The 13,525-nt window shown below is 45.0% G+C and overlaps 1 protein-coding gene across 1 annotated transcript in view; it reads right to left on the bottom strand.

Annotated features, from left to right (window-relative positions):
• The window catches only part of LOC126232136 (uncharacterized), a 61,259-nt gene that overhangs the window by 28,610 nt on the left and 19,124 nt on the right, over nucleotides 1-13,525 (bottom strand). The window contains exon 3 of the mRNA XM_049942444.1: nucleotides 6,105-6,280. Within this exon, the coding sequence (XP_049798401.1) occupies nucleotides 6,105-6,280 (176 nt within the window). The remainder of the gene's footprint in view (nucleotides 1-6,104; nucleotides 6,281-13,525) is intronic.

Genomic DNA, 13,525 nt, shown 5'->3' with positions numbered 1-13,525 from the left:
CCCGCAGAATACCTCTTTTCTTTAAAGAAGAATTTTGTATGCATTGCAAGAGAGTGAACATGTGATATTTATGTTAAGGATATGAATGACTTGTTCAAATTTGTTATAAATGATTTTAGACGCTGACATGTAGACATGTCTGTTATGAGCTGAAGCAAAATCTTCCACGTTACCACTTGAAAATGGCTCAAAAGGCCGAAACTGCAATAGTAAAACAAATAATTATTAAAGTCAATGGCGAATATGACGTCCTTAAAAAGATAGACATCGAGCTGGGCAGGCAGGAACCGAGAGCCGCCGCCGCAGCCTTACTTCCGCCAGTAGCTCAGCCGCTGCCTTCCAGCCGTCACAGAAGCTCCCCTGCACGGCTGGCGGGACCAGCGCTCCCGGATGGATGGGCACTGCAGTGACCAGAGGCCTCGGGAGTTGCTTCCTGGGCGAATTCTCACTCTGCAGGGGAGAGTACACGCCGCGGATCCGACACACGGCTCTAACCTGCCAGGGAGTTTCCTATCTGCTTTAGGTGATGTGACATCTGCGATAATTTTCCGTAAAGATTGTATGACAGCTGAAAGCAGAACCCCCACAGGAAGAAGAGCTCTATGGACAAATGTGAATGTACCGTCAAGCAGGTCCACTTATTCAGTCCCTTTCAGCTATGCGATGACTTAAACTATTTCAAATCCGTCTTTGCAAATACCAAACATGTGTTTTTATTTCGCAATAGGTCTTTCGTTTTACTCATTATACCCTTATCAGTTCTGGCATTTTTATAATGTTTCTGCTTACATCCGGCAGTGTGCATCCTACCATCTCACACTGCTATGCTTGACGTGCAGAAGTACATGTCTGCTGACGTAAAACTTGACAAAATGACGCTTCACTATTGCATACAAATGTTTGTTTACTTGCCTCTGAGGAATTCGCTCGGTCTCGGTTCGTGAGTGGTTGGTGCGGGTCTCTCGTTTGGCAGTGAAAATTATCATACAGAAATTGTTGGCCGTAAAACTTTGTTCTAAGGTCAGTGTTCCGTACATCGATTCGATGCACATGTGTCAGGTACATGTTGTGATGAGAATGGAGCCCTCAGAATCGGGTGTGAGACAATTTTTTCCTGATTAATCTACGACTGCATTCCCTATAGCCCATCAACGATGGAAAGTTTCCATACTGACAGATACAATGCAAAACAATCAGTACTCCCTGTACTCCTTGTAGTACGGTCCTTGGTTATCACTGTTACTTGACAACGATGTTGTCAGTTAAAGCATGAAGCTGCATCATAATGAGTTCCGTGTGATGTCTGGGTCCCCAGTTTGACCGGAAAGCTGTCCCTCCCATAAGACAAGTGGTGCCATGGTGCTAAGGCTCGCAAATCATTTCCACGCCACGTACACCAGCACGCTGTTCTGCTTGGAGGTACAGTACCACACCTACTCCACTGACAAGCTGGAACTCAGAATCCGTGCCGTGATTGAAGTCATCATTTGTACGCCCCAGATGGAGGATGTACGTGCATACTGACAATGATCTGAATAAACAGTATACGGAGATTTGGTTGGGGAAGAATTTCGGGAAAGGGCTGTTTTTAACATAATGGAGCCGTTCATTCCATAAGGCAACGAAGGAAAGGATTGAAATGCAGCAAGGAAGTCAACAAACAATATCCACTGAAACAAGCTCTAAAGAAAATCTCGAGACTTCTGGACAGTTGGGAATGTAGTACACAGCTATAATGATACAACACTGACTGCCATATTCAGTTTAGGAGCAAGTGCGTTGCAACACAAAGTGGCAAATCAACAGAGGACGCAATAAATACTCGCCACATGGAGCTGGAGTGTCGACAAGCGGGGCAGACCGCTGCCACGGAAGGCAATCGTCATCAATTAGGGTACAGAGGCAGGGTCAGTGTCATATAGGCGGCTTTGGTCTGTAGTGCTGGAGCCATTACTGAAGGTATCATGCGAGTCCAGTAATGAAGTGGATTGGAGGAATTTAGAAATGACCGACTGTAAATGGTGACACGTGAACTACAGAAGATACACGAAATGGCGTGCTGCGTGGACTAGGAGTGCGCTACCTAAGCTGCACCACTGCCGCTGGAGCTCTGTGGCCACGCCCTCGCCTCATGCGTCTTTGGTTTTAGACTTTGTACTGACATCCAACAGAAGGTAAACACGCTGGGTCGTATGAATAAACAAGACGACGTTCTCTGGAGATGATTCTCCGAGCAAAAGAACATTCTCTGAGAAAGCTCTTAACGAGCAAAACATTCGAAGCCATAATCTCTGACGAGAGGGTTCCTTTTTCTCGCTACCTCTGCTCCCTGCTGAGTTCTCGGTGTGTGTGGTCTGCCGTGTCCGGCACACAAAGCACGCGCAGTGTCACGTGTCATTCAGCTCGCTCAAACGGGCGACATGTCTGGAACCGGCACCAGTGTGTTCAGGCAGAGTTGCACTACGTTTCATTTTGTTTATTTTATGTGCGGCAACAAATTATGAAGACAATTACGTACAGCTTATGAAAATGCATTTTCTTGAGGTTACCGAATTAACAACATGCGGAAAACTTTTCAGTTATAGAAGTTAGGCGAACATTATGCGAACGAAATCTTAAGATTACATGACTTTTTATCTACTCCAAGCCGGAACTCTGTCAGAGTTCTCTAACACGAGATAATTTTGGTTAAATACGGCCCACAACTGTCTGCTCGCTTGGCAAGCACGTAAGCGCCCCACCATGCGTTCGTTACGAGTAACAGGTCGCTAGGTTTGCAATAAACCAGTTATTAATTTTTCTGGTAACCGTACTTATTTCTAACATCACACTATATAAGACTTATGCTGTGAGAAGACATGATGGTGAACGTCTGGAAAAGTCAGCGACACGGTTGTTTGGTGTAGGCCTACAGCTAAATGTTCTCGTACGTCAGTCTGAAAACTTGGGTCTACTAAATAGCAATAAAAATGTTTAAATTTTCACTTCTTTTGGGAGGTCGTCCGCAGATGATGTTCTTATTGTCAAAGCTCCTCAATTCAGCACCTCGTTGGGCTATATATTTCTTTTTTTGCCTCCCAAGCAATATGAATTCTGCCATCATTGCCAAAATGTAGGTAAAATTTAACAGAACTTACTCAGCCCGAAGAATGCTACAAATCTCGCTTCAATATTTTCCGGTTGTGAGAAGCTCCTCTAGTTTTGTTCACACGAAATCGGAGAACGTTCTTTGTTTTGAGCAACATCCCTCACCCTTTTACTCGCGATGAGCACATTCTCGGCTGGAGTATATTCTCTGACTCGCTTTACTCATGTGAACCTCAAAATGTCCTCCCAAAATTTCCAGTACGAAGTATATCCTCCGTTTTACTATACTTCGCCAGCACCTCAGCTCTCACCTGGACTCTCCCAGTGGTTCCTCGCCGATCATCTCCCACCCTTCGCCGTCGTCTTCATTGCTTCACCACTCACAGAGAGCCGTAGTCTGGCAGCTCCTCCGCCACTGCCTCCGTCAAATGCTCCACCACCGTCGCCGCCACCTGCGCCACAGTCGACTCCCTCTCCAGCAGCGTCGCTGCCTCTGTCGCCAACACCGTCGCCAGCCCCAAACCACGGCCCGCCCCATCGCCCCCACCACTGCCGGTGCAGGAAGTTCCAACCACATCCACCCCCACTGTAGCTTCGTCACCGCCGTCGTAAACTCCTGTCAATGTCCTTATCTACACCCAACTGGGGCCACCTATTACACCACAAGTGTATGCGTGCAGTCATAAGACCAAACAAATGAAATAGAATAGATAAAACCTCACGATTCCAAATGAAATCAAGCCAAAAATGATTTCACTAAATTTACGGACATGAAACCAATAATTCCTCTCAACTATCGTCCTTTGTATCTACATCTACATACATAATCCGCAAGCCACCGTGCGGTGCGTGGCGGAGGGTACCCTGTTCCACAACTAGTCGTTTCCTTTCCTGTTCCGCCGGCTGACAGAGCGAGGGACAGACGCATGTCTATATGCCTCCTTAGGAGCCGTAATTCCTCGTATCTTGTCTTCGTGGTCGCTACCAGGAATGTATGCTGGCGTCATTAGGATCGTTCTGCAGCCAGGTTCTCTACACTTTCTCAAAAATGGTTCTGAGCACTATGCGACTTAACTTCTGAGGTCATCAGTCGCCTAGAACTTAGAACTAATTAAACCTAACTAACCTAAGGACATCACACACATCCATGCCCGAGGCAGGATTCGAACCTGCGACCGTAGCGGTCACGCGGTTCCAGACTGAAGCGCCTTTAACCGCACGGCCACACCGGCCGGCTACACTTTCTCAGTTGTTTTCTTCGAAATGAGTGTCTTCTTCCTTGCTGAGCTCCAGAAGCATATACGTAACACTTGCATGCTGATCGAACCTACCGGTAAGAAATCTACCTGCTCCCCCTGAATTGTTTCGATGTCTTCTTTCTATCTGACCTGGTGCAGATCCCAAACGCTCGAGCAATGGTGAACAACAAGTCGCTCTGGCGTCCTATACGGAGTCTCCCTCACACACAAACCACACTTCCACAAAACTCTCACAATAAACCGAAGTGGACCGTTGGCCTTCCCTACCAGAATCCTCACATGTTTATTCCATTTCATCTCGCTTCGCAACATTACGCCCAGATATTTAAACGAAGCGACTGTGGTAAGCAGGACACTTGGAATGCCGTATCCGGATATTGCGGGTTCGTTTTTGCTACTCATCCACTTTCTTCTACAGCAAGAGCCACGTGCCATTCATCACACCAACTAGAAATTTTGTCGACGTCATCTTGTGTCAACCTGCAGTCACTCAACTTATTCCATATGCTCGTTCTTCCGTTAGGACCCCGCAATGGGACACCGTGTCAAATGCTTTCGAGAAATCTAGAAATATGGAATCTGCCTGTTGCCCTTCATCCATAGCTCTCACGCGAGAAAAGGAAAAGGTGAGTTTCACAGAAGCGATGCTTACCAAAACCGTGTTGATTTGTGCACATAAGCTCCTTAGTCTGAAGAAAGTTGATTATGTTCGAACTGAGAATATGTTCAAGGATTCTGCAGGAAACAGGTGTTAGGGATATTGGTCTGTAATTTTGTGGGTCCGTTCTTTCACCTTTCCTATACACTAGAGTCACTTGCACTTTTTTCCATTCGCTTGGTTCTCAGCGCTGATCGCAAGATTCGCGGTAAATGCAAGCTAAGTAAGGGGCCAGTGCCGTACACTACTCTTTGTAAAACCAAAAAAATGGTTCAAATGGCTCTGAGCACTATGGGACTCAACATCTATGGTCATCAGTCCCCTAGAACTTAGAACTACTTAAACCTAACTAACCTAAGGACATCACACAACACCCAGTCATCACGAGGCAGAGAAAATCCCTGACCCCGCCGGGAATCGAACCCGGCAACCCGGGCGCGGGAAGCGAGAACGCTACCGCACGACCACGAGCTGCGGACCTTTGTAAAACCAAACTGGCATTTCACCTAGGCATTGCCACTTATTTATTTTCAGCTGTTTCAGCTGTTTCTCTACGCCAGCGGTACTCATTACTATGATTTCCATACGGGACTCTGTGCGACGGTCAAACGACGGCACGTTTGTACCATTCTCCTGCGTGGACGATTTCTTAAACGAGGAATTTTTAACTTTTTTTTTTTGTCCCGAATAGGACGAGGACACGCTCACTTTTCGTGTCAGGTTCCACATCATTGTTTCCACAAATTATGAAAACTTCGGAAGTATCTGTAACCATCAATACTTTCTCTAGTAAATGCAGTAACATCGTTTATTGTGTCAGTTTTCTCCGCTTGTCTGTTACGTAATACGTGGAACATTTTAAGACACAATACGATCAAAATATCGAAGGCTAAACGGAGTCAAAAAACTTTGTACATCACGAGTTTCTGTAACCATGTCCTTCACTACTGTCTATTAGTGCTAGTTCTTTACTCCATTCTGAATTAAATGATCCCTGTGTTTTCTATAACTTTAATGAATACTTCCATGGATAAAAGTGAGATAAACTCCAATAAACCATAGTGAGTACGACAGACATTTGAGTGTACACTGGTTTATACCTGAGTATCAAGTGCCCTGGCCTGTCCTCGTCTTCTTCCACCTCGTAGTGCTCCACCTGTTTGCTGGCGAATTGCAAGTCCTGTAACCATCCGGTTAATTTCGTGCGCAGCATGTCTTTCACACGTTCCATGTCCTTAATCCAACCGTGGAGTTGCTGATCACTCGTGTGGTTACCCTGAGACACACAGAAAATAGTTCAAATTACTTTCATAACATCCACAAGCAGCAGCCTGTCTTAGTATACAGTTACATGTAGCACTATTACATGACACTGAAATTACTGCCAGCGCATGAGTGTAGTACATTCAGTTTTGTACAGGCATAAAAACATTAATGCACAGCAGATGCCTAGTGGGGTTTTATTAAATAAATACATTTCTCAAACTGTGACATCCGATAAGAGAGGTGCAGATATTTCTTGGTATTTGACATTACAGACGTCTGAATGTATGAATGTATACTCCCGTGACGATGTATCCAACTGAAATGTTCTGGAGCTGCCAGCAGCGTCGAGTTCCTACGTGTAAAGCCACATGGCGTGGCTGGAACTCTGAGGAGATTCTATTCAAACTTTTGAACGATTTTCGAAAATAGAATGGCCAGACTGTTGACAAATCCGTCAAAATCCTACTCGTTACCAACGCTGTGAGGAACCTGAACACATGTTATGACGTTCTACAAACGCAACGATAGACATCAGCCGCTCCATATCTGAAACATTATCTGAGTTAATTGTGCACACACGAAAAGTCAGTTTGACTCAAAATTTTGTAGCGTTTGTCTGTTGCCTGGCTGATCGCTTTTGCCAAAAATTTGCTTTTGTTGTTCGTCATCTAACACAATGTTGTCTGTATCTGAACACGTCTCGAATATTGCAGATTTGAAGGAATGTATTGACTGTCCGAGTGTTAAGATCATTTTTTCTGGACCATTTTTGGGGTACGAAGTTCACATTTATGTCACTTATTAAGGTCTATGCTCCTTTGGCGTTGTACAAATTGTAGGCTTCTAAGTAAATGCAATAAAGATATGGCCATTTAATTACACATTTTCATACTTGAAAAATCACTCACAAAAATCTATAAGGTGCTCCCTGTTGATTTAGAATCATGACATTTTGGAAGAAGCCAGATTTCAAAGTGCAAATAAAGGAAAAAATCTTAAAATCCATAATTGGTAACTATATAACTCTAGAAATACTTTTCGTATTATTTTTTATCAGTCTGTCTATTTGTCTGTCCATCTGTTGGGAATCTTTTTCTCTGGATACGTTCTGGGTATCATGTTCAAATTATGTCACATACAAAGGTATACGGACCCTTGGCGGCGTAAAAACTGTAAGCTTATAACTGACTCCACTCAACAGATACGGCCGTTTATGTCTCGTGTTTTGATAATCGAAAACTCAGTCATCGAAACCTATAGGGTGCTCTCCATTGACTTGGAATCGTGAGATTTGGCAACAACTAAGTTTTCCGGTACAAGTAAAGCAAAAAATCTGAAACTTGTTAACTTGTAATTATATCACATAAAAATGTCGTTTTCGATTTGGACATACATTGTATTCATGACCTGTTGAAAGTATAACATACGAACATTACTGCATCCAAACATAAAATGTATGTTGTATTCATGATTTAGTACGTAAACGGAAATGTGTTATTAAATCTTCTCTCACTACATACGTAAACTAAAGTCCTCTGCTTGCTTGTTCTTGTTTGTTTGGGCTGGGCTGAGGAAATAACGTAGAATTTCTGGACCGATCTTGGTATTGCTGGGAGCAGTATCTTGCCAGTAAAGTTGCAGAGTCTCGATAACAGGCAAAAATCATTGGGAAGCTCGATTCCCAGGATGGGGAGTTTGTACAGAACCCTTAGTGCGTGAGTCCCTCTCGCACTATCCTATTCTGTTTTCCTTTCTTCTATCTACCCTAGCATCACCCAGTGTGTTGTTCTGGGAGGTGAGTGCTCACCACAGACATGGGTGCCGTCGGGAGAGTCTGAGGGAAGTGGGACGGAACTGCTCTTGTTCTCTGTATGTGGGGTCCCCAATCCTTTTGGGTCACACTGAAACAGATGACAGTGGTTCCACAATAGATTATATTGAGATAGGGAACCAATACTAGAAAGTGCATATTTATTGTGTTAAGGGCATACACAGCATACACCGCCTAACAACAATGTAGCTCATAGCAATTCTTCAAAGCAACGACGGTCAGTCTGAATGAATGCATGTATTGCAATGATGCCTGCAGTTCTTCACACCCTTGCAAAGATCTCGGGTGTCCGTTGTGCATTCGAACAGTAGCAGCTGATAAACACTGTACACACCTGACCACCAAACGGACCTACTGTGCACAACTAGGCTCGTAGCACTCAAGCATCGCAGTGGCGCATTAACCTGTGCCGCAAGCACACCACTGACCCTGATGTCAGCTGTCCATTGCATCAGATAGCTTGTGTCGTGTTCGTGGTGAGGTGTGTTGCTGTGTACAGCGCACAATGAGTAATCAAAGGTGAAATGTGCAAGCACTGGGACAAACGGAATTTGAGCCCTATGTCTGCTTGTGTCAGTCCAGTATCGTTCACAGCGCTGTACTGTCCAACTTCATACAGTTTGTATTGTTTGTGGGTGAGGCCTCATTCATCCGTGATGTTGTTTTCAAAAGCCAAACAGGCAGATCTAGAATGAGGACAAAACCCACGCCACCCATATCGGAGGCCAACAGCAAAGATTCTCAGTCAAGGTATTTTAGGGCATTATCCAAGATCATTCCACTTTGATGTTAATGTTTGCAAGCACCTGAAGAATACTCACACTCATTGTAGGACTGGAAAGGGGGGGTCCTCTCTGATGGCCATTGCGATTGCTGGATCTTACAACCCTGGACTTCATTCTCTGCGGTTATGTACGAAACACCTGTAGATACAGCTGAAGACCCGCTTGCCAGGGTCCAAGCTGCCTGCCTCCTGGTACAACATCGTTGCTCACGGGCGAGGCCTCCACGACGAGTGCGGCCGCTTCATGTTTAAAGATGATTAAAGATGTAGGTGTTGTCACACGCATCGACTCAGTCTGTGTTTCGACAAGTTTCTACACAGTTGTCACTTCTGCCCAGCTGCTCAGAACAATGAAATGTGACATGTCTTGGAAGACAGTAGCGTGATTCACTCGATTCCACTATCGCAGTAGCCGCCACGATACAGGAATGACCTGTGAGGATATGCTGACATCACTCCGAAAATGTGATCACAGAAAGAGCGTCATGCAGTCAAAGGTCGTGAGGTGGTGGTATGAATGTGGGAAATTTTCAAGAACACTGCCATCCTGAATTTGGAATCATTCAACTGTATGTCAGTCCGATACCTTAAGCAAGTGTACGGTGCTGGAGAGAAAAATGGATTTACTTGTGTTGCAGATATGTGCAAGTATTATTTTCTTAATAAAATTTTTGTACTTGTTTAGATACTCCAGAGCTCATTTTTTACAGTTCTTTTGTCAGCTATGTTTATTTACCAGGTGACATGTACACTCTTTTTGGAGAACTGTCGAGATGATTTCCCAAGTTTCTGCAATGTGTCACTCAAAACGTAACCGATCAGCAGCTACTTGCAGCCAGCATATTCCATTTCGTGCGTTTCTGTCACAGCACAATCCCACTCGTTTAATATGTGGAAATTCTTCTTCTTATTTACCAGGCGACATCTACACTCTTTTTGGAGAACTGTCGAGATGATTTCCCAAGTTTCTGCAATGTGTCGCTCAAAACGTAGCCGATCAGCAGCTACTTGCAGCCAGCATATTCCATTTCGTGCGTTTCTGTCACAGCACAATCCCACTCGTTTAATATGTGGAAATTCTTCTTCTTACGAGAAATAAACCCGTTTGTGCTGCCTTGCGTCCACGCTTGGTAAGTAATGAGAGTAGTAGCAAGTTGTGAGGGGCATGTTCAAATGTGTACCAACACGCTGGGCACTGTCGCAATGCGCTAAGTTAAGTAATGTTAGTGGGGAGAGAAGAAGCGTGATGAACTGCGACTTGAATTGCTGATCAGCGCACGCTGCGTGGCTGAAGGGTTTTGTAAACAGCCCTGCGGGGGGCGACCCGAGTCTTTCTCCCTCTCCGACTGCCAGCCAGCCCTGATATCGCAGTCAAGCGCTCGTGCGGTATCCGTGACGACGATGGTGACTGCAGTCATGGCCACGCACGTTGGATAACAATGATGACGCCGCACTGTTGTCACTGTTTACCGACGACGGTGTGATGTCATTCATCAGGGTCACCTTGACTGAGGATGAACGCAAGTATACATATTTTCTATAGTGTTTTTGTTTATACACTACTGGCCATTAAAATTGCTACACCACGAAGATGACATGCTGCAGACGCGAAATTTAACCGACAGGAAGAAGATGCTGTGATATGCAAATGATTAGCTTTTCAGAGCATTCACAGAATGGTGGCGCCGGTGGCGACACCTACAACGTGCTGACATGAGGAAAGTTTCCAACCGATTTCTCATACACAAACAGCAGTTGACCGGCGTTGCCTGGTGGAACGTTGATATGATGCCTCGTGTAAGGAGGACAAATGCGTACCATCACGTCTCCGACTTTCATAAAGGTCGGATTGTAGCCTATCGCGATTGCGGTTTATCGTATCGCGACATTTCTGCTCGCTTTGGTCGAGATCCAATGACTGTTAGCAGACTATTGAAACGGTGGGTTCAGGAAGGTAATACGGAACGCCGTGCTGCATCCCAACGGCCTAATATGACTAGCAGTCGAGATGACAGGCATCTTATCCGCACGGCTGTAACGCATCGTGCAGCCACGTCTCGATCCCTGAGTCAACAGATGGGGACGTTTGCAATACAACAACCATCTGCACGAACAGTTCGACGACGCTTGCAGCAGCATGGACTATCAGCTTGGAGACTGTGGCTGCGGTTACCCTTGACGCTGCATCACAGACAGGAGCGCCTGCTATGGTGTACTTAACGACGAACCTGGGTCCACGAATGGCGAAACGTCATTTTTTCGGATGAATCCAGGTTCTGTTTACAGCATCATGATGGTCGCATCCGTGTTTGGCGACATCGCGGTGAACGCACATTGGAAGCGTGTATTCGTCATCGCCATACTGGCATATCACCCGGCGTGATGGTATGGGGTGCCATTGGTTACACGTCTCGGTCATCTCTTGTTCGCAATGACGGCACTTTGAACAGTGGACGTTACATTGCAGATGTCTTACGACCCGTGGCTCTACCCTCTCTCTGCGCAATCCTACATTTCAGCAGGATAATGCACGACCGCATGTTGCAGGTCCTGTACGGGCCTTTCTGGATACAGAAAATGTTCGACTGCTGCCCTGGCCAGCACATTCTCCAGATCTCTCACCAATTGAAAACGTCTGGTCAATGGTGGCCGAGCAACTGGCTCGTCACAATACGCCAGTCACTACTCTTGATGAACTGTGGTATCGTGTTGAGGCTGCATGGGCAGCTGTACCTGTACACGCCATCAATGCTCTGTTTGACTCAATGCCCAGACGTATCAAGGCCGTTATTATGGCTAGAGGTGGTTGTTCTGGGTACTGATTTCTCAGGATCTATGCACCGAAATTCCATGAAAATGTAATGACTGTCTAGAATGTCACTGTCACTCTAGTTCTAGAATAAAATATTTGTCCAATGAATACCCGTTTATCATCTGCATTTCTTCTTGGTGTAGCAATTTTAATGGCTAGTAGTGTAAGTGATTCTTATGGGTTCTACTCCTTTTCTATGTGTGAGCAGGCGTTACTCGCTGTGGGATCTGAACCCAGCAGCTGATAATGATGATGACGATGATGATGATCTCTGGGGGACGACTTCGATTGTTCAGAGGCAGATATCGCTTATTCTACAGTATTAAATTTTTCGTTTGTTATTTTTGAGATGCTCTAGTTTGTAGATTTTCTCAATGCGAATATCGGTGTTTTGACACGACCACCAGCTACTAGTTCTTTTGCACCTGTGTTTTCGTTTGGGTTTGTCCGTATTCTTTCAGACACATTCCCCTGCCGACGTCATACACCTCCTCCAGTTCCCATGCTGGATATGCCCTTAATGACAAACATGCCCACTGATGATGAGTTGCTGGAAGTGTATTCCAGTAGTGAACACAACAACAGTTTTACTTGTAAGTACCCAGAATTTATTATTATTGTTATACGAATACGGATTTTTGTTTCTCCTTCCTTAGATACTTATCAACTGCGTCTCTCTCTCCTTCTCGTGTGCAGAGTTATCAGGAGTTCGCCGTGTTGTTGAGGGGAAGAGCATTGTCCAAGTTAGGGGGAGAGCTGTCGTGACGTCATGGGGTGAGTCGGTACCAGAGCGGTCATACTGAGTCACTTTTCTGAGGTGCAGGAAAGGGGGTCCTGTAAGACACTCAGCTGTATACCATACCTTGATTCATAAGATTTTGATCAACTTATTGTGGGGTCCAGTTACATCTCTCTTCAAAAGTATATACTGCTAACAAAAAGCATGTCCTAATGCCCAGAATCATGATGAGAGGAATTTAAATTGATTTTCATGGTTGCTTCTCACTACTGATAGAAATTAACCAAAAAATACAGTGCATACAGATACACAACAAACACCAGATGTCCACTGACGTTCTAATTTCTCGTATATGTAGGAAAGCCATAAGAAGAAGACAAACATTAACACGCTGTGTGGTACATCGACAAAGAAGTCGACCGTAAATTAGGTGGTCCCTTCTTCTTGTCCATATTAGCCGAGAAACATCCAAAAAGTGTAGACCTGCTGCTAATCTCTGAAGACGATAAGCAACACAACGTTTGGATAAAATGCATGTCCCACCTACGTTCCTCTGAAATGAAAACAAAAAAGGAGCAAGATATTTTTGCTGTAGATGTCTCAAGTCGTTTACCAAGAGCATGTATCTAGAAAGACACCTGATTGACTGCTAGAGCCAGGAAACAATATGTGTGGAAATGCTTATCAAGGATAAACGGTTCTAGAAGTTTAAGAATGCCTCTCACCAACACTTCTGTCCGTTCGTCGTTTACGTCGATTTAGAGCGCCTCCTAGCTCCTGTGGTACAGTGTGAACGTGGTGCCTCTGCCTCCCGTATCACAGTCACAAAATGATGCATACGATATGTGGCTACCCATCAAGTTCTGTGCACTAAAATTAAAATCTTATGTCAAGGGGATAGTGCGAGATGGCTGCTCACTGAGCTTGAAAGTCTTGTACGGGATGTTTATAACATATATAGTGAAAACGTCCTCATGACCAACGTGAAGGAGAATGATGCACTGTACAAGCAGGCAGCTGGTCGTTATACCTGGGGACTGTGACTGGACAGAGGTGAGGAAGCTCCCTGTAGAGACTGTTGCCACGTAA

The sequence above is a fragment of the Schistocerca nitens genome, unplaced genomic scaffold (assembly GCF_023898315.1).
Source record: "Schistocerca nitens isolate TAMUIC-IGC-003100 unplaced genomic scaffold, iqSchNite1.1 HiC_scaffold_450, whole genome shotgun sequence".
Taxonomy (NCBI): Eukaryota; Metazoa; Arthropoda; class Insecta; order Orthoptera; family Acrididae; genus Schistocerca; species Schistocerca nitens.
The sequence above is the reverse complement of the archived record's forward strand: the minus strand, read 5'-3'. Positions and strand labels throughout refer to the sequence as shown.